The sequence below is a fragment of the Palaemon carinicauda genome, unplaced genomic scaffold (genome assembly GCF_036898095.1).
Source record: "Palaemon carinicauda isolate YSFRI2023 unplaced genomic scaffold, ASM3689809v2 scaffold258, whole genome shotgun sequence".
NCBI lineage: Eukaryota > Metazoa > Arthropoda > Malacostraca > Decapoda > Palaemonidae > Palaemon > Palaemon carinicauda.
The window spans coordinates 98,604-120,383 of NW_027170226.1; the positions used below are offsets into that span (position 1 = coordinate 98,604).

The 21,780-nt window shown below is 36.5% G+C and overlaps 1 protein-coding gene across 1 annotated transcript in view; it reads right to left on the minus strand.

The window, feature by feature from the left end:
• Window positions 1-8,006: 8,006 nt before the first annotated feature.
• Window positions 8,007-21,780, minus strand: part of LOC137636244 (dnaJ homolog shv-like) — a 63,213-nt gene continuing 49,439 nt past the window's right edge. The window contains exons 6-8 of the mRNA XM_068368679.1: window positions 19,739-19,841; window positions 17,401-17,560; window positions 8,007-9,029 (exon numbers count right to left, since the gene is read on the minus strand). Of these exons, the coding sequence (XP_068224780.1) occupies window positions 8,965-9,029; window positions 17,401-17,560; window positions 19,739-19,841 (328 nt within the window). The 3' untranslated portion in view covers window positions 8,007-8,964. The remainder of the gene's footprint in view (window positions 9,030-17,400; window positions 17,561-19,738; window positions 19,842-21,780) is intronic.

Here is a 21,780-nt window from a genome sequence, read left to right on the forward strand (position 1 = left end):
AAGCTTCTTTTTAAATACAGTACTCGGTAATAAGTGTCGAATAAGGATTTAAGGATTTGAAGATTTTAATAATTGTGATTTGACTTACAATAACAGTGCAAGATGGCTGTAAAAAAAAGTAAAACTACTTCTATTCACGTAGCTATACAATACTGTACATATCAGATTTCGCTAATCGTTCATCTCTCTTTTGCAACATAGCCCCTTGTTATATCCTCTTCTTTTAACTGTCATAATTCTGGTTCCCCTTAAAGGCCTTCTCATTCAAAAAAGAGAAAAAAGAAAAAAAAATTGCAGTGATTCTCTCACTTGATAGATGGGTGCAAAGCTTCTAAACTTACGCTTATTAATATAATGGAGTTTTCCCTGTACCATAAACATTATTAATGAAAAAACTTAAGCTTAGATTTTATCCAATTCTAATTTCAAATAAGTTGGGATAATGTCTTGTTATCAGTTTTGGCAATTCATTGTAATAAGTTTGGTATTTCTAAACTTTTCTTTTCAGATTCATGTTCTTCTTTACATGGGTCACACACATTATCTGTGTATTTACTATGAAATCTGTTTTTAGTTTTCTGAGCATGAAATTACTGTAAATGTCCTGTGGTATTTTCTTTGCTCACATCACAACCATCATCTATATACTTTCCCCAGATTTTTTTAATTATTATTATTATTAGTGTTTGTTTTCATCATTAAGATTGCTTTATCCATATCCATTTCTCTAAAGGTGCCTCTACACGATTAATCTTTTGGCATGAAAAAAAAATTGTCCTCAATATTAATTGAGTCTATCATGTCCCCTCATAAGGCTAAATGATAAGCCTCAATTTTAATGGTCAATCTACTGTTCCTTACTTAACTTCATACAGGTAACAAGATTAAATATGCTAAATTTAAAAGCAAATTTCAAGGGAAAACATGATAATTTGTGTGACCTGTATATAGATGAAGATACTACCGAACATTTATTTTTATGCCCAAAATTAGGATAGCCAATGAAAGTAGATATAAGTAGCCTATAGGTACGCTGAAAAAAAAAAATCCTATCAGGGATCTGGCTGCATTTATAGGTAGGGCAATGCTCATAAAAGAAGAATTTAAGAAGTCCAAACTGACCACAATAGGTTGCCAATACTGATGATACCAAGGTGTTATCCTATCTGCGTTCAAGGTAGAATGGGATAAAAGTAGAAATTGAGAATTACATTATTAATTTATTTATGGTACAGATAAAATAAGCTTAATTACAATATTAAGAATAAGTTTAGAAGCTTTGCGCCTATCTATAAGGTGAGCAATTCGGAACCAGGAACCAGCTTTTAAGATAGCCAAGGTCCAAGGATGTTTTTTAACACACTTGAAATTAAGTGAAACTAATTATTCAAGACTTTGTTAAGGGTAAAGTGCATATTTTAAGGAGTTATTGCATATGGTGACTCCATTGATCTCAAAGAGAAACAGTCATGAGAGCAGCTATCTCAATTCTCACAAACTGAACGCTTATCGGTCATCTTTCGTAATCTTTCTACGGCTGGTAACACGTTTGAAGTCTTGAAATTTGACCTTGCGCATTACCAAGGTCTACATATATAGACCTTGTGCATTACAAGACATTCAGCATTTCACGCCGGATATTAATAGTTTCTTGTCGAATCCACATAATCGAAGTCTTAATATCTTAAATCTTTCGATTGTTTCATGGGAGCTTATTGTATAGTCGCAGGCCGCATATTTAAAAGGCTTTAGCGCCTACAGTAGTCATATAACAAGGTTCTAATAGTTTGAAACCATCTGTAACACGATTTGTTGGCTGCGCAATATGTAGCAATTCTCTTATAGATATTTCGGACGCCCGGTTCTGATAACTTGATGAGTATTATTATTATTACTTGCTAAGCTACAACCCTAGTTGGAAAAGCAGGATGCTATTAGTTTAGGGGGCTAAAACAGGGAAAATAGCTCAGCGAGGAAAGGAAACAAAGGAAAATGAAGTATTCTAAGAAAAGCATCAAGATTAAACTCAATTCTTACACCAACAGGCAATCAGAGTAAATCAATTAGTGCAGGAGTGATTCTTTTTATTTTTTATTTTCCCGTCTAATTTAATATAATTTTGTACACATTTATTAGAAATTAGAAAATAATTCAGAAGGGGTATCTAGTTGGTGGGACCTATCGGATGTGTGTGTGTGTGTATATATATATATATATATATATATATATATATATATATATATATATATATATATATATATATATATATATATATATATATATATATATATATATATATATATATATATATATATATATATATATATACACACACTAGTCACAGAGCAGGATGCTATAAATCCAGTTGCTCCAACAGGAAAAAATACCAATGAGGAAAGGAAAAAAAAAGAGGAAAATAAAATATTTCAAGAGTAACATTAGAATTAATATCCCATGTAAACTTTATAAACTTTAACAAAACTAGAGGAAGAGAAATAAGATAGAATAGTAGTAGGTTGACCAGGGCACCAGCTCCCCATTAAGATACTACCACTAGAGAGTTACAGCATCTTTTGACTGGCCAGACAGTACCACATTGGATCCTTCTCTCTGGTTACGGTTCATTTCATCTTTGCCTATACACGCAAACACACTGAATAGTCTGGCCTATTCTTCTTCGTCAACCAAGGGGTTACTGCACTGTAATTGTTCAGTGGCCACTTTCTTCTTGTTAAGGGTAGAAGAGACTCTTCATCTATGGTAAGCAGCTCTTCCAGTAGAACGACACTCCAAAATCAAACCATTGTTCTCTAGTCTTGGGTAGTGCCATAGCCTCTGTACCATGGCCTTCCACTGTCTTGGGTTAAAGTTCTCTTACTTGAGGGTACACTCAGGCACACTATTCTATCTAATTTCTCTTCCTCTTGTTTTGGTAAAGTTTATATAGATTATATAGGAGATATTCATTTTAATGTTGTTACTCTTGAAATATCTTATTTTTCCTTTTTTCCTTTCCTCACTGGGCTATTTTCCCTGTTTGAGCCCCTAGGCTTATAGCATCCTGCTTTTCTAACTAGGGTTGTAGCTTAGCAAGTAATAATAATAATAATAATAATAATAATAATGATAATAATAGTGTGCCCGAGTGTACCCTCAAGCAAGAGAACTCTAACCCAAGACAGTGGAAGACCATGGTACAGATGCTATGGCACTACCAAAGACTAGAGAACAATGGTTTGATTTTGGAATGTCGTCCTCCTAGAGGAGCTGCTTGCAATAGCCAAAGTCTCTCTTCTACCCTTACCAAGAGGAAAGTAGCCACTGAACAACTACAGTGCAGTAGTTAACCCCTTGCACGAAGAAGAATTGTCTGGTAATCTCAGTGTTGTCAGATGTATGAGGACAGAGAAGAATATGTAAAGAATATGCCAAACTTTTTAACGTATGTGTAGGCAAAGGGAAAATGGACCGTAACCAGAGAAGGATCCAATGTGGTCTGTCTGGCCAGTCAAAGGACCCAATAACTCTCTAGCGGTAGTATCTCAATGGATGGCTGGTGCTTTTGCCAACCTACTACCTAATGTATAGCATATATATATATATATATATATATATATATATATATATATATATATATATATATATATATATATATATATATATAATAATCTATATATCCTTTTCTAAATGGGGACACCTTAACATGGTGAACGGTTTGTGCATCTCTATGATTAGGGCCAACAATGCTAAGTTGGTTTGCTATGAGCGATCAGTCTCTCCCACTATCACCAATCCGTAGTGGCCAGCATGGTGCTGATAGTGGCCAAACTCTATACATGACCAAGGGTATTTCTGATGACTTTGTCCTTCTCTGGGCTAGAAATATATAAAAGCAAGCAATATTTCCCTGGCGAAAGATGACTACCTTCTACACGAATGTTGGCTAGGTTCAAGTGGCATCTCTTGCACGATATCTATTACTTATATCTTTTCATTGTTACAGTTTTTATAGTTTGTATAGGAAATATTTATTTTAATGATACATTTCTTAAAAGTTTATTTTTCCTTGTTTCCTTTCCTAACTGGGCTATTTTCCCTGTTGGAGCCCTTGGGCTTGTAGCCTCCTTTTCCAACTAGGGTTGTAGTTTAGCAAGTAATAATAATAATAATAAGTCTATGCTTTCAGGATCAGCTGATCAAGGCAATTTCCTGAAGGATATTTTATTTCCAATAAGAAACAATGTTTAAACTATCATTTTATCATACTAGGGTAGATAGTTTTATTTGAAATACTTCTATTTTATTTATCGATTTCCCAGTAAATTTTCCCCACCTAAAACTTGGATAGGATAGAAGCTACACTTGGTAAAAAAAAATAAGTATGGGTATAACAATTCATATTTATATTTGGTAGTATATAACATTTGCCTTTTCGCCAAAGCGGTTAAAGGTATAACGTAACGATAAATTGTCATATTCCACATAAATTTGTAACATAATTCGGGCAATTATTTAATAGTGCACATTGATTTATATCCAAGCAAAATAACCGTTATCAGATTCAATTGTTCGTAACAAAACCTGTTTTCCCATTCAGTTTCTACTGTAGTTGTTTCGTTTACGCAATGACTATAACATTACTAACGATACTTTTATAATTTTCCTTCACTTTAAATAAATGCATTTTCAAAGCCATGAATTACCAACAAAAAATTCATATTGGTACTGTATGTAAATTGAAGCATGGGACAAATTCATTTTATTCGCATCTTCAAAAATTCATTAATTGAAGCCTCGTATATCTGGGCATTGGTGTATTAACTTTTCTTGAAATGCAAATTATAAGCAAATACCATAGGAAATAAATATATCAACATGTGTGTAAAATTCTTTGTAGTTCTGACCATCCTGACCAGACCGTAGTGCTAGATATGCAGTTAATTCTTACAATCTTGCCTTCTGAAACATGAGATTCAATATTACAAAACATTCTAGAGGTTTAATTCCAGCTGTGATCACAATGTGAAATGATCTTCCCAATTATCATTATTATTACTTGCTAAGACACAAGAGAAGCTTGGCTGATTAGTGACAGAATTTGGAAGTGTGTGTGAGAGAAGGAAGTTGAGAGTTAATGTGGGTAAGAGTAAGGTTATGAGATGTACGAGAAGGGAAGGTGGTGCGAGGTTGAATGTCATGTTGAATGGAGAGTTACTTGAGGAGGTGGATCAGTTTAAGTACTTGGGGTCTGTTGTTGCAGCAAATGGTGGAGTGGAAGCAGATGTACGTCAGAGAGTGAATGAAGGTTGCAAAGTGTTGGGGGCAGTTAAGGGAGTAGTAAAAAATAGAGGGTTGGGCATGAATGTAAAGAGTTCTATATGAGAAAGTGATTGTACCAACTGTGATGTATGGATCGGAGTTGTGGGGAATGAAAGTGACGGAGAGACAGAAATTGAATGTGTTTGAGATGAAGTGTCTAAGGAGTATGGCTGGTGTATCTCGAGTAGATAGGGTTAGGAACGAAGTGGTGAGAGTGAGAACGGGTGTAAGAAATGAGTTAGCAGCTAGAGTGGATATGAATGTGTTGAGGTGGTTTGGCCATGTTGAGAGAATGGAAAATGGCTGTCAGCTAAAGAAGGTGATGAATGCAGGAGTTGATGGGAGAAGTACAAGAGGAAGGCCAAGGTTTGGGTGGATGGATGGAGTGAAGGAAGCTCTGGGTGATAGGAGGATAGATGTGAGAGAGGCAAGAGAGCGTGCTAGAAATAGGAATGAATGGCGAGCGATTGTGACATAGTTCCGGTAGGCCCTGCTGCTGCCTCCGATGCCTTAGAGGACCGCGGAGGTAGCAGCAGTAGGGGATTCAGCATTATGAAGCTTCATCTGTGGTGGATAAAGTGGGAGGGTGGGCTGTGGCACCCTAGCAGTACCAGCTGAACTCGGTTGAGTCCCTTGTTAGGCTGGAGGAATGTAGAGAGTAGAGGTCCCCTTTTTTGTTTTTGTTTCATTTGTTGATGTCGGCTACCCCCCAAAATTGGGGGAAGTGCCTTGGTATATGTATGTATGTACTACTTGCTAAGCTACAACTCTAGTCGGAAAAGCAGAATGCTATAAGCCCGAGGGCTCCAACAGGGAAAATACCTCAGTGAGGAAAGGAAATTACAAGTAATTAACAGCTAAAAATATTTTAAGATCCAAAAAAATTTTCCACATATAAACTATGAACACTAAAAAAAAAAAAAGGAAGAAAAATAAGATAGAATAGTGTGACCGAGTGTACCCTCATGCAAGAGAACTCTATCCGGTGGTTGAGTCGGTTAGACACTAGATAAATCTGTTACAAATGTTTTTCTGTTGAACAGTTTATGTTTCATTTCATAGCTCATATATTACTGGTCTATTTCTATATTTTTACTGATAAAACATGGCCTGGGGACATTTGCGTGTGCATAAGACATACCTTAATCTACCCACTTGGGTTTTATAGTGGACATCTTGAATTGTAAAAAAAAAAAAAAATCAGGGTGGACTTTCTGAAACCTTGTAGCAAGTGAGAAATTTAGGCCTAATTTCACTATTGTGATAATTTCGACCTGTAAACTCTGGGTACCCAAAATAAAAATGCCCGTATCTCCCTTGAAAATTAACGTACAAGGGGCACTTACCTCTTAAAATGTTCCGTTTTACGAACTCTTTCAAAATATATATAAAGCTGGGTTTCACACCAACAAAAGCTTACTTCAACAGAATAAAAATGTTCTGAAATATAAGGAAATAAAAGAGAATGATGCCACACAAGGGAAGCTGTGTATATACATATAAAAGTAATCTAAATATCAAGTTCAATAATTGTCCCCACTATGGAAAACAGTTGTTCATTAGCCCAAAACAGAAAGCAAACTGAAGATGATTGCCTACAAATGTTAACAATTCAGTGTTGAAATGTAGATACCAGAACTGGCTATTAAAAATTCTAGAGAACTATAATTTTCACTTTTCTTAGCATCTCGTTTACACTTGACACATTATTATTATTATTATTATTATTATTAGCTAAACTACAGCCCTAGTTGGAAAAGCAAGATCGTATAAGGCCAAGGGCTCTAACAGGGAAAAATAGTCCGGTGAGGAAAGGAAATATGGAAATGAATACACGATAGGAGAAATAATTAACAATAAAATATTTGAGAAACGGTAACATCATCAAAACAGATATTTCATATATAAACTATAAAAAGATTTATGCTAGCCTATTCAACATGAAAACATTTGCTGCAAGTTTGAACTTTTGAAGTTCTACCGATTCAACTACCCGATTAGGAAGATCATTCTACAACTTGGTCACAGCTGGAATAAAACTTATAGAATACTGTGTAGCATTGAGCCTCATGATGAAGGCCTGACTATCAGAATTAACTACATGCATTGTATTACGAACAGGATGGAACTGTCCGGGAAGATATGAATTTATGTAGTATATGAATATTGGGGAAGATTCAGATAAAAATTCAAATTGTGGTGATAATTCAAATGCAGATACGGAAATATATTTACACTTGAATTTAAGGGAGGCATCAAATTGCAACATGTAGATATACCATCACAATAACCCTAAGGCTAAATCACTTGAATGGAGATTGAAATAAAATCATGTTGTACTTCACTTTTTTTTATTTCTAACAATTGTTTGAAAATCTTGTTGCAGCATTTACAAAAACACATACCTTGAAAGGATTGTTTAATGATTATAAATTGTTATTTTAATTAAATACTGTACTTAATCACAACTATAGTATAAAATGAGGCAGGTAATTTCAATGCACTAGACTGAATCAAGGTATAATGAACATAACTATACATCTGTTGTACTCAAGTTACATTCTAATATATAGAATTATTCACTTTAGAAATGAGTATGAATTGAGTTATAATACAAACCTAGTCATAATGAACAGTTTTCAACAATCCTAAAATACAATAGGAAACCCAACAATCACTCGTTACTGTTTATGACAAATATGCTGACAATGCAAATAAAGAAAATGTAACCAAGATAAACAGGCTTCACAAAACCCCAATCTATTTAGTTACTTCACTGAGAATATCTGTTTAAAATGTAACCAGGACTGAAATCAGATATTCAGAATGAAATTTTACTACTTAATATCACAATCTAGGGATGATATCATACTGTACCTTAAACTTTAAAAGCTCCATTTTGTTACAGTAAGGAATCTGTTGTGCTAATAATGCCAAAGTGATTGATGCCCAAAGAAATATCATATTTAGTGATGATAAAGTTAGGTGGGAGTAACAATAAATCTGATTAACGAGGATGAAGATTTTAAAATTTGAATGGCAGGTGCTAGAAATACACAAAACATTCATAATCCTGTAATATTTGTGACATCATAACATAACGCTGATACTTCCCAAAGTATCTGAAAACTGGATTGTATGGTACAGTATATCAAAATGGTAATGAATAATTAAATAAAAAACTGTTCACTTATGCTTTCATTAATTATCAAAATGTTAACATTGATGCAAACATTTAAAACAATGTTAAATCACCATTAAGATGACATTTGAAAAACATACCACATAACTTTCTGATGTACATATACAGCATCACATTAATGTTCAAAATATTGAATGGTTGCAAGTACCTACTAGAAATGGAAACCATAACACTTCAAATACCTGCAAGTTCTACTCAAGAATGTCTTGGCAACTATAAATAGCGCATCAATTACTAAAATATAGACTCATTCAGATACAGTACAATTGTACCTAGTCTGAAAATTGCCCTGGATAACTTAAGTTTTGCAAAACAAAATTCACAGCTTCACATTGGGTATCCATCTTTTCAAACAGAAGAATTATTCAAAGATCACCCTCCCACAACTGATTTACACATAAATATAACAAAAACTGTACAAATTTCCTATTTTACTGAGGAGATCAGTATCCACGAAGTCCATTATAAACTTTTCCTATGGATTCTTGATTTAATATTTTCTTGAGGCCTGAAATGAGTTTTTTTTTTATTATTGAGATTGATCTGTTCATGGTACAAGTTCAAATACATATCAAACATTTCTTAATACTATTCTAAAATTATCTTTTTTAACCTAACAGTTCCAAATACAATAAAAGTCCTTCAAACCAGCACCCGATACACTGGCAAGCCCGATTAACTGGCACCCACCAACCAAGCTTTATTTATTCATTAAATATTACCTAAAATTCGTTGACAATTGCTGGTTTAAAATTCCCGAGTATGCTCTTTATCCCTTTTACCCCCAATGGACGTAGTGGTACGTTTCACAAAACTCATCCCTTTACCCCCATGGACGTACCGGTACGTCCTTGCAAAAAGACTGCTATTTACATTTTTTGGGCATATTTTTTATAATTTTTTGAGAAATTTCATGCATTTTCCAAGAGAATGAGACCAACCTGACCTCTCTATGACAAAAATTAAGGCTGTTAGAGCAATTTAAAAAAAAATATACTGCAAAATGGGCTTGAAAAAAAAAAAGGCCTGGGGGTTAAGGGTTGGAAAGTTCCAAATAGCTCGGGGGTAAAAGGATTATCAACGAAACTCTTATTAAGCTTTGTTTTCAAGTTTTGTGCCTGGCTTACGAAATAGAAAGAATAAAACGTTTCCCAAATGATGTCAATTCATGTGCAGAACTTTCTAGCAAGGAAAGCATGTTCCTTCAAGCAAACTGATCTATGACCACTGTTTGAGCGCGCAAGCAAAACAATAGCTGATCATCTGTATTCTAGGATTGCATCAGCTGTTGTGGGGTAAGGCTCCTCTCTTTCCATTCCTCAGAATTGAGGAATAAATAGGTGTGATGTGGTGTAACTTTACTTGAAAAAAAATATTATGTGAAATAACAAAATTTAAAAAACTATGTCAAAATAACCTTCAGAAAATGAGAAAAAATAATTCTTATTTTGCAAAATTTTAAGATTTAAAAAAAATTAAAGAAAATGAGAAAAAAGATTTTTACTCTCTACAGTATATGCAAGAATGTTGTTACTTAATATTTTCAGTACCTTACTTGTAAGAAACAAATGGGAAAAAACTGCTTTGAGCAGCTAAAGAATGAAAACAAAATTTATTACATTTGCCATACTTAGGGTCCAAAGCTGGATTTTAATAAAACTGATGTTTTACCTAACTGTACCCAATAGTAATGCATGTAATATTCACTTAACTAAGGCCTGATTTCAGTTACAGTCGTATTATGAAATAATGAAACACGGTGAATATATACACAGTATTTTCCTCAGTTACGGTAATATGATCGAGACTATCGCCTACGCTTTTCAAATCAGCTGATTAAGGCAAGCTACAGAAGAATTTTTTATTTTAAATACTAAAAGAAAAATTACCACTTTTATAATTTTTATTTCAGAATAAATACCTTTTTCATAATTCATTTACTGTAATGTCAATCCATAAGGCATATCGAAGTTTGGGGGAGATGCACTATAATTTTAGTCTTCAGCTTTGCAGTGCTAGATTTCAAAACTTAGGAAACTATGAAACTTTTCTTGCAATTTTTAGGTAGTTTTTGTGCAATTTGGTTTACCTTTATCATATACCAAATACACCAACTAATTTTTTTCTCCAGTTTTGGACGCTGCTTTCGCCGATTCCAAACAGCTTGAGCATTGATTGTTTCCCCAGCATCAGCCAAAACTTGTTGCAAAAATTTAACAGTATATTTCCTTGTTGATCTTGTGTCCATAGTGGACAAAGGTAAAATGTAATAATATATCAGTCACACTGTACTTACACCATTTGTATCAACTATGGTAATTGTTAACTATCGTACAAAAGTTGAAATGTAAAGAAATTAGCTGCTTTATCCAAACCAGTAGTTCATAAAATTTTTTTTTGTTCTTTTCACTAACGATACTTTTAACATTCACTTTAGCTTTTTTAATTTATTGAACTAGAAGTTGGGTTAAAGAGATTAGATTATAATTTGGTCTAAAAATATGGACTTGTATAATACACAAGATGCTTAAAATAATTTAGTTTTTTGGAGGAGAAGGGGGAGGGTTGAAAATTTGTATTTTGCACAATATGTAAGATTGCAGGAGAAAGCCTAGAAATTTTAAGCCTTTTTTTTTCTTTCCTTAAAACTGTTTCAAGTAATTGATATTGATTTCCTCCTGACTAGCATGTCTGAGGTCACTTGGGTGATATAACAGGAGGTTTGAATAATGTTTTAAAGCATTTTTAAGGGGTCACCCAGTGGTTCTCAAATTATGGGTAGTGAGATCAATTTTGATGGGTCACAGGGATACAGGAACATTATCAAGCTTTCAGTTCCATTTGTAACAACATACCTTTGCGAGCAAGGTTTCTCGGCTCTGACGCCAAGACAAAATAAATCGAGGGATAAGCTTAACCCTGAGCATGATATGAGATGCAGCCTTACTACAATGATTCCACAATTTGACAAACTTGTAAAATAGAAGCAGCACCATGGATTCTATTAATTTAGTTTTGTGGATGAAAAGCAGTGCCATGGATTCTTTTAACTTAGTTTTGTGAATTAAAAGCAGTGCCATGGATCCCACTAGTTTAGTTTTGTGAATGAAAAGCTGTACACATTATTTTATTTCCAAAATAAAATGTATATATCATTGTACATTTTCTTTCTCTTTACTTTACTCTGGGTCGTGAAGGAATGAAATGTTCCAAATAAGGTCGCTCATGAAAATGTTTGAGAACCACTGCCTTATACCATGGCACTTTTGATTATCCAGCATCAGCAAAGATTAAGGGTGCCGGTTAAAAGGACATACAGTATACTATACATGTTTGTTTTATTGTTCTGAAAAGGTTGAAGATAACATCACCACCATTATATATGCTTATGCAAAGATAATGGATTTAAAGAAGCTGTCTAGAGTTACATAGCTGCTTTTAATTTAGGAATTTAAAAGTATCTTATATGTCAGACTTAGTCAAAATTAATTTGCACAATGCTGAATACTGATTTTAATTAGGATCTCAAACATATTGATAAATATATTTGGTAGTTCTGTAAAACAAAGTATTAAATCATGGTGTAAGAAATGACTAGTGACAGAATTTGGAAGGGTGTGTGAGAGAAGGAAATTGAGAGTCAATGTGGGTAAGAGTAAGGTTATGAGATGTACAAGAAGGGAAGGTGGTGCAAGGTTGAATGTCATGTTGAATGGAGAGTTACTTGAGGAGGTGGATCAGTTTAAGTACTTGGGGTCTATTGTTGCAGCAAATGGTGGAGTGGAAGCAGATGTACGTCAGAGAGTGAATGAAGGTTGCAAAGTGTTGGGGGCAGTTAAGGGAGTAGTAAAAAATAGAGGGTTGGGCATGAATGTAAAGAGAGTTCTGTATGAGAAAGTGATTGTACCAACTGTGATGTATGGATCGGAGTCGTGGGGAATGAAAGTGATGGAGACACAGAAATTGAATGTGTTTGAGATGAAGTGTCTAAGGAGTATGGCTGGAGTATCTCGAGTAGATAGGGTTAGGAACGAAGTGGTGAGGGAGAGAACGGGTGTAAGAAATGAGTTAGCGGCTAGAGTGGATATGAATGTGTTGAGGTGGTTTGGCCATGTTGAGAGAATGGAAAATGGTTGTCTGCTAAAGAAGGTGATGAATGCAAGAGTTGATGGGAGAAGTACAAGAGGAAGGCCAAGGTTTAGGTGGATGGATGGTGTGAAGAAAGCTCTGGGTGATAGGAGGATAGATGTGAGAGAGGCAAGAGAGCGTGCTAGAAATAGGAATGAATGGCGAGCGATTGTGACGCAGTTCCAGTAGGCCCTGCTGCTTCCTCCGGTGCCTTAGATGACCGCGGAGGTAGCAGCAGTAGGGGAGTCAGCATTATGAAGCTTCATCTGTGGTGGAAATGTGGGAGGTTGGGCTGTGGCACCCTAGCAGTACCAGCTGAACTCGGTTGAGTCCCTGATTAGGCTGAAGGAACATAGAGAGTAGAGGTCCCCTTTTTGTTTTGTTTCATTGTTGGTGTCGGCTACCCCCCAAAATTGGGGGAAGTGCCTTGGTATATGGATGGGTAAGAAATGAGTTAGCAGCTAGAGTGGATATGAATGTGTTGAGGTGGTTTGGCCATGTTGAGAGAATGGAAAATGGCTGTCTGCTAAAGAAGGTAATGAATGCAAGAGTTGATGGGAGAAGTACAAGAGGAAGGCCAAGGTTTGGGTCGATGGATGGAGTGAAGGAAGCTCTGGGTGATAGGAGGATAGATGTGAGCGAGGCAAGAGAGCATGCTAGAAATAGGTATGAATGGCGAGCGATTGTGACGCGGTTCCGGTAGGCCCTGCTGCTGCTTCCGATGCCTTAGATGACCGCGGAGGTAGCTGCAGTAGGGGATTCAGCATTATGAAGCTTCATCTGTGGTGGATAACGAGGGAGGGTGGGCTGTGGCACCCTAGCAGTACCAGCTGAACTCGGTTGAGTCCCTTGTTAGGCTGGGAGGAACGTAGAGAGTAGAGGTCCCGTTTTTTTTGTTTTTGTTTCATTTGTTGATGTCGGCTACTCTCCAAAATTGGGGGAAGTGCCTTGGTATATGTATGTATGTCAAATATAAATAATAAGAAACCAATGTATAAGGTACCAGAAATTTCTGAACCCCAATTGAAGTGACAAACACGTGCCATGGGGGTGGCTTGACCTTCATGTACGTAGGACTTTACTGAAGTTCGCATCCAGCCCCACATCAGAATAATCTGGTGTAAAAATTAATAATAACGATGAAAGTGTGTTTGAGAGTACTCCCAAAGCAAAGGAACTTTAAACAAGGACTAAAGGAAAGTACACAGTCCGGTACTTGAAAAAATTGAGAGATGGTTGTCACTAAGTGAATGGCATAAATGAGACACTTGAGAAGACCAGATAATTACACAGCAGAAAATTTACTTTAATTAATGAAGTAAAATATAATTGAAAAGAAGATACCGTATATTTCCACTTATAAGGCGACCTTTAAATAAGACGAGGTACAAAATTAGAGAAAATGGCCTATGACGAAGTGAAAGTAAGAGAAACTGGTAATTTAGAGGAGTGGAAGTTAGTAAAAGAAAATTTTGTTGGGATTGCAAAGTGATGTGTGTGTGGCAAGAAGTTTGTTGGAGGCAGCATGAGGAAGGGCAGTGAATGGTGGAATGAAGGAGTGAAGGTAAAAGTGGAAGAGAAAAAGAGGGCTTTTGAAGAATGGCTGCAGAGTATTAGTGTAGAGAAGTATGAAAGATATAGAGAGAAAAATGTGGAAGTAAAGTGCAAGGTAAGTGAGTCAGAGGGCAGCTGACCTGAGGTGGGGTCAGGGATTGGGTCAGTCATATGAAGAGAATAAGAAGTTTTGGAAAGAAGTGAAGAGAGTAAGGAAGGCTGGCTCAAGAATTGAAGAGACAGTGAAAGATGGAAATGGAAGGTTGTTAAAAGGAGAGGAGGCAAGGAAAAGATGGGCGGAACATTTTGAAAGTTTACTGAATGTTGAGGATAATAGGGAGGCAGATATAATTGCTGCTGCAGGTGTTGAGGTGCCGATGATGGGAGATGAAAATGAGAGAGAGATTACAAGAGAGGAAGTGAGGAGAGCACTAGATGAAATGAGAGTAGGAAAAGCATCTGGCATGGATGGTGTGAGAGCTGAGATGTTGAAGGAAGGGGGTGTGACTGTACTTGAATGGTTGGTGAGATTGTTTAATGTGCGTTTTGTGTTGTCAATGGTACTAGTACATTGGGTTTGTGCGTGTATTGTACCACTATATAAGGGTAAGGGAGATGTGCACGAGTGTTGTAATTTACGGGGTATTATTTTGTTGAGTGTAGTTGGAAAAGTGTATGGTAGAGTACTGATTAATAGGATTAAGGATAAAAGAGAGAATGCAATCTTGGCAGTACAGGGTGGTTTTAGAAGAGGTAGGGGTTGTATGAATCAGATTTTTACAGTTAGGCAGATATGCGAGAAATATTTAGCAAAAGGTAAGGAGGTGTATGTTGCGTTTATGGATCTGGAGAAAGCGTATGATAGAGTTGATAGGGAAGCAATGTGGAATGTAATGAGGTTATATGGAGTTGGTGGAAGTTGTTGCAAGCAGGGAAAAGTTTCTACAAAGGTAGTAAAGCATGTGTTAGGATAGGAAAGGAAGTGAGCGATTGGTTTCCGGTGAGAGTGGGGCTGAGACAGGGATGTGTGATGTCACCGTGGTTGTTCAACTTGTATGTTGATGGAGTGGTGAGAGAAGTGAATGCTCGAGTGCTTGGACGAGGATTGAAACTGGTAGACAAGAATGACCATGAATGGGAGGTAAATCAGTTGTTGTTTGCGGATGATACTGTACTGGTTGCAGACGCGGAAGAGAAGCTTGACTGATTAGTGACAGAATTTGGAAGGGTGTGTGAGAGAAGGAAGTTGAGAGTTAATGTGGGTAAGACTAAGATTATGAGATGTACGAGAAGGGAAGGTGGTGCGAGGTTGAATGTCATGTTGAATGGAGAGTTGCTTGAGGAGGTGGATCAGTTTTAAGTACTTGGGGTCTATTGTTGCAGCAAATGGTGGAGTGGAAGCAGATGTACGTCAGAGAGTGAATGAGGGATGCAAAGTGTTGGGGGCAGTTAAGGGAGTAGTAAAAAATAGAGGGTTGGGCATGAATGTAAAGAGAGTTCTATATGAGAAAGTGATTGTACCAACTGTGATGTATGGATCGGAGTTGTGGGGAATGAAAGTGACGGAGAGACAGAAATTGAATGTTTGAAATGAAATGTCTAAGGAGTATGTCTGGTGTATCTCGAGTAGATAGGGTTAGGAACGAAGTAGTGAGGGTGAGAATGGGTGTAAAAAATGAGGTAGCAGCTAGAGTGGATATGAATGTGTTGAGGTGGTTTGGCCATGTTGAGATAATGGAAAATGGCTGTCTGCTAAAGGAGGTGATGAATGCAAGAGTTGATGGGAGAAGTACAAGAGGAAGGCTAAGGTTTGGGTGGATGGATGGAGTGAAGGAAGCTCTGGGTGATAGGAGGATAGATGTGAGAGAGGCAAGAGAGCGTGCTAGAAATAGGAATGAATGGCGAGCGATTGTGACGCAGTTCCGGTAGGCCTTGCTGCTTCCTCCAGTGCCTTGGATGACCACAGAGGTAGCAGCAGTAGGGGATTCAGCATTATGAAGCTTCATCTGTGGTGGATAATGTGGGAGGGTGGGCTTTGCCACCCTAGCAGTACCAGCTGAACTCAGTTGAGTCCCTTGTCAGGCTGGGAGGAACGTAGAGAGGAGAAGTCCCATTTTTTTTGTTTCATTTGTTTGATGTTGGCTAACACCCAAAATTGGGGGAAGTGCCTTGGTATATGTATGTATGTATCTCCTATATAAACTATAAAAACTTTAAAAAACAAAAGGAAGAGAAATAAATAGAATAGTGTGCCCGAGTATACCTTCAAGCAAGAGAACTAACCCAAGACAATGGAAGACCATGGTACAGAGGCTATGGCACTACCCAAGACTAGAAAACAATGGTTTGATTTTGGAGCGTCCACCTAGAAGAGCTGCTTACCCTAGCTAAAGTCTCTCTTCTACCCTTACCAAGAGGAAAGTGGCCACTGAACAATTACAGTGCAGTAATCCCTTGGGTGAAGAATTCTTTGGTAATCTCAAATTGTTAGGTGTATGAGGAGAGAGGAGATTATGTAAAGAATAGGCCAGACTATTCAGTGTGTGTGTGTGGGGGGGGGGTGGGGGGTTGCAAAGGGAAAATGAACCGTAACCAGAGAGAAGGATCCAATGTAGTACTGTCTGGCCAGTCAAAAGACTCCATAATTCTCTGGAGGTAGTGTTTTGTTAATACTACAAGGATTTGGAGAGCAACATGAAGCAACAGTAGTAGTATCAGATTTATAAGAATTTGCACCATCTGGCCTGGCACTGGGCACCAGGATTCCACTTAGCACAGAAGTGTAACTGGGGGGGGGGGAACCCTCTCAGTTGTGGACTAAACTACCCTTCAGGATGTAACAGCCTTAACGCACTCTTACTGCTCTCCTCAGAAAGGTACACAGGAGTTTACTTTTTCCATGGTCTCATTTTAATACCTATCTATAATCCAGCTCGGGTAACAAGCATTGAGGTATATACACTCACTTTTCCGTATTCTTCCATACATTTATATCGAGCGCCCATTTATAGGGGACAAACTTGCATGCCACTAACTGGACAAGAAAATCCTCCACTACCCATCATGATTTTATGAGTTAAAATGAGAGGATATAAGTAATGATTCATAATTCATACTCTGAATGCAACATATTTTATCACAAGGCAAAATTTTAACAACTAATCTACTCATAATAAAATTCACCAAATTCAACTTACGTTCTTTGTCTTCATTACTGAATTCACCTTTGGGGAATTCAACATCAAATGTGATATAAAGAGTTCCAAAGAGGTTGTTGTTGTTATAATTAGGCATGCCCTCACCCTTCTTCCGTATACGAGCCCCAGGCCAAGTGGGCTTTTCGCGCACTACATGTACCTGTAACAGGAATGTCATAAGGTTTTTCCAATTTATAAACTCTGCAATATATAAAATCTTGAAAGTAATTAGTATTTTTCCTAGCTATACAAACCTTTAGTCCTTTAAAATAGGGAGACTCCCTTATTAGTGAGAAGGAAGTCCCCTTAAAACTAAACTGGTTGGTTCTTAGTACAGTATTCCCTGGATTATGCTAGTCTCCCTCATCAAATACGGAAGCGAGGGAGAGGACTCCAACAGCTACCTATCTACTCATTGATAACACCATCTCTCAACATTGAATCTTAATCAATTACCCCTTCAATTTATTTTCATTCCTTTCATCAATTTTATCTTATTTTCAGCTTATTTTATTCTAATAATATTTGATTCCTTCCTACAAAATAACTTACAAGCATTTTAGTTTAAATGCCTATAATTAAACAATACTTTGTAGTCCACAATATTTCATGTGTTTGTATTATTCAATGCATATTTTGTAGAGATGAATTAACTGTGTGACATTCTATTTATTGCAGACTTTGTATAGATGAATTTACTGTAATATCCATTCCCATATTAAAGAGTTCTGTCCAGACACATCTAGCTTGTTCTATTTTTAGTTACCTCCTCAAAGCAGACATTGGTTTGTTTATGAAATTATTTTCTCTCTATCTCTTATATCTTAATGAGCAAATTTAAACCTTGCTGCTGTTTTCAAGGATACTCTCTTCATATGGTTTGAACCGATATGGTTCTAGAATATCTGATGACTGATCCTAATATTTTGCTACATCATCCAAATCTATAAAAAAAAATTGCTCAAACCTACACTGTGTTTGCTGTCCGAATCCATTTTCACGTGGTTAACCGATTATAAACAAACCAGTGGGGGAGTCAAGTTGTCTCTTTGTGACGTCCTACAATGGTGGCGCAGCCTTTGCCAAATTTTGCGAGTCTGGCTGAGGCTTGTGCCGACTGGTGTAATTAATTTTATCAACAAACGAAAATACAGCCGAATGTTTATTAACCCTTTCACCCCCCAAAGGACGTACCGGTACGTTTTGCAAAACACTGTTAATTACAAGTTTTTACATATTTTTGATAATTTTAAGAGAAACTTCCGGCATTTTCCAAAAGAATGAGACCAGCCTGTTAGAGCAATTAAAAAAATATATATAGCAAAATGTACTCAAAATTTAACCTTATGGTGGGGGTAAAAGGGTTAATCTATGGCTCTGAGTGAACTCTATTGTTTACATGACAACCTACCTTCAACACTCTAAAGGAACTGCTGGATAAGAGTGATCTTAATCAAAATTATTTGGGAATATCTACACCAATTAGACAAAAGACTGGCCTCCTCAGTTGAGAGACAAGCCCCAGTTGAGCTGGCAATTAACAACCCCAAGGAGATAGATTGGCATATGATGCTGAGAGTGATCAGGTTGATACAAAAATTATGAGCTAAAATTCCTGTTGCACTGAAGTTGGCAAATGGGATTCATGTGAGGAATTGATATAATAAATCTTCCAGTGGTCAAAGTTATGAAAGCTTCATTGTCCAATGTCAAACTTCATAGTAAAGAACTTCTTGTTTAGTGCTCAATTAATTGAATGTCATCCTTTTTTGGACAAGTTTATAATATCGGATGAAACTAATCTTCATTATAAAAACAAGATCCAGTCTCTATCCGACACAAGGTCATGGTAATCCTTTAGTTATCACCAGTGGTTATTACCTTTATTGCCATATGGATATTCCCATGGTAAAATAATACTTTCGGAGAAAATAATACGTTAAAAGACAAGAAAATAAAAAAACTTTAGAAATTGGTATTATCATCAAGTTTTCTTATTTTTCTGCTAATTTTGGTTCTTGTCTGTGTGGTAAGTCCTCTCAGTTTGCTTTCAGGGCAAATATAAACCAGTAACTGATCCAATTTATGATGAAGACAAATTGCTGCCTCTTCTCAAATACATAAGACAAGCCATAAACTGACAACTATTACCATAATCTTTGGTGAAAACTTCCTTTGTTACCCTAGAATTTTCTTTACTATAATTTGTCATAGAAAATGGGGTCCATGTCTTTACTACTAAGTGAATGAAATCTTTCATTCACTGTACATCTTCCTAATACTGTTTGCCATGCTTACTTCCATACTATGAATAAAAATAATAGTCACAGCTTTCTACCTTATGACCATCCAGATGATCAATGTCAAGTTCAAATCCCAACAATGCTTCTTGCAAAGATAGAGTAACGTTTGTATAAAGGTCATCCCCGCGTCGCTCAAACCTGCAAAGACAGAAAAAAACACTATAAAGTATACAAGGTATGTCAATAAGGTAAATTAAAATGATAGTATAGTATATCTTAAAAGCAAAAAAAAAAAGTAAACCAAAATGACAGTAGAGTATATTCCACAAATAAAAAAAAGAAATCATGTTATACCATAGATAAAAAGAATTCAGGAGCAAAGTTCATGATACCATACGGCTCTTGCTGTTTTTTTTTTTTCAAAATACATTGCAAATCCCCAGAAAATAGTAATAGCTACACTGTCTTATTACCAGAAAAATTAACATGGCACTACACAAATTTCAGTAAATTTTCAATAACTTTTCCCTCAATAGAAAATTCATGTTTTGAAAATCCATCACTATGGAGCTCTCCTTCAAGGCATATCCGACACACACTTCGTCATTCCCTCTATTAAATTTGGATACCTTCACATTCTTAACTGCCATAGATTTTAGAGATGGCCAAGAACTTTTTCAAAAGACAAATTCTAATAATTTTCTTTTTTAAATTTCTAAACTTCCTTGATGCTGATATTTCTTCTTCTCCAGAAACTCAGTTTATTGATACTTACCTCTAAATGACTGCAAAGATTTCGGGCAAAATAAGCCCAGCCCCCTGATAACATTCTCCTGCATTAGCAGCAGCCACAATACATCCTTACAAATTTCAAACTATACTAAACTTATGATGTGTTATGACCGTTTTTAACGCAGGAGACAACATGATTGGCAATGATGTCATCGGTGGGGTGTCTTATTTTATCTGGAATCTCTGCGGCGACTACAGTAAAGTAATGAAACACTTGGTTAATGGCAAAAAAAGGCCTCTATTTTAATTTCAAAAGCAAACTATTCCACGTCCTCTTAACATTTTTAAGTCAGTGGAGAGGAGGGTAGGCAACGATATGAACATAAAGCGAGTAAAGGAATAAATCTTATTGAAAGTCACAAATTTCTAATGAAATTTTAATTATTCCTAGTTATGCAAATCTGCATTCCTTAAAGAGGGAGATGATTTTGAAACACGCTGGAATGGCCGTTGAATTCATTAATGAGATGGTTAATTACAGGTGGAGCATATGGGCAAGCAACTCCATCCACCACGTCAGAAAAGCCTCATTTCAACCTTTAGTCTCAGGACAAAGAGAGGTGGTTGAGGAGGTTAGTTTAACTTACAACTCAGGTTTGTATAGCTTGGTAAAATACATATTACTTTGAAAATTTGTGATTTGTACCTATGTAAAATACGAACCATCATCCTTTATACAGGGCCTCTTTTAAAAAATAACCATCCATGGAAGCTTGTTTCTCTTTGCTTTTCAAAATGTGCCTGAGATAAATCAGGCAAACGTTATTACACTGAGCAAGAATACGATCTGTGTGAACCTTTTCATGGTGTTTCTTTTCTATGAACTCTTGCCATTTTATGATAATGACATAGCATCTTAATTTCTGCCATTGTCGTATTCGTAGCCGTGCCCTCCTCCTCCTCGCCGCTAGAGAATTGTTCCTGAACAACGTTCACTTGCGTGGACTCTAACTCCTTCATGTCGTCTGCTGTAAGCTCATCTTGGTGCTACTCGAGAAGCTCATTAATGTCGACCTCATCGACAACCAGCCCCATGGACTTCCCGAGTGAAACTATTTCCTCAACCTCAGGTTACGAACAGGTTTGGGATCTTCAATGGCTTCGGCTTGAGCTAGGCCTACGTTGAATCCCTCGAAGTCCCGTGCAGAGACAGCATCAGGCCACAGGTTCCTCCGCGAAGAGTTAAAGGTGCGCCTCGAAACCACCTGCCAAGCTTGATCGACGAGTCGGAGACATATCACAATATCGATATGGTCCTTTCAAAATTCTCACAGGGTGAGGTTTGAGGTATCGGTGATATCGAAACATTTTGTATAGAGCTTCTTGAAGTTTGAATGAAATCACT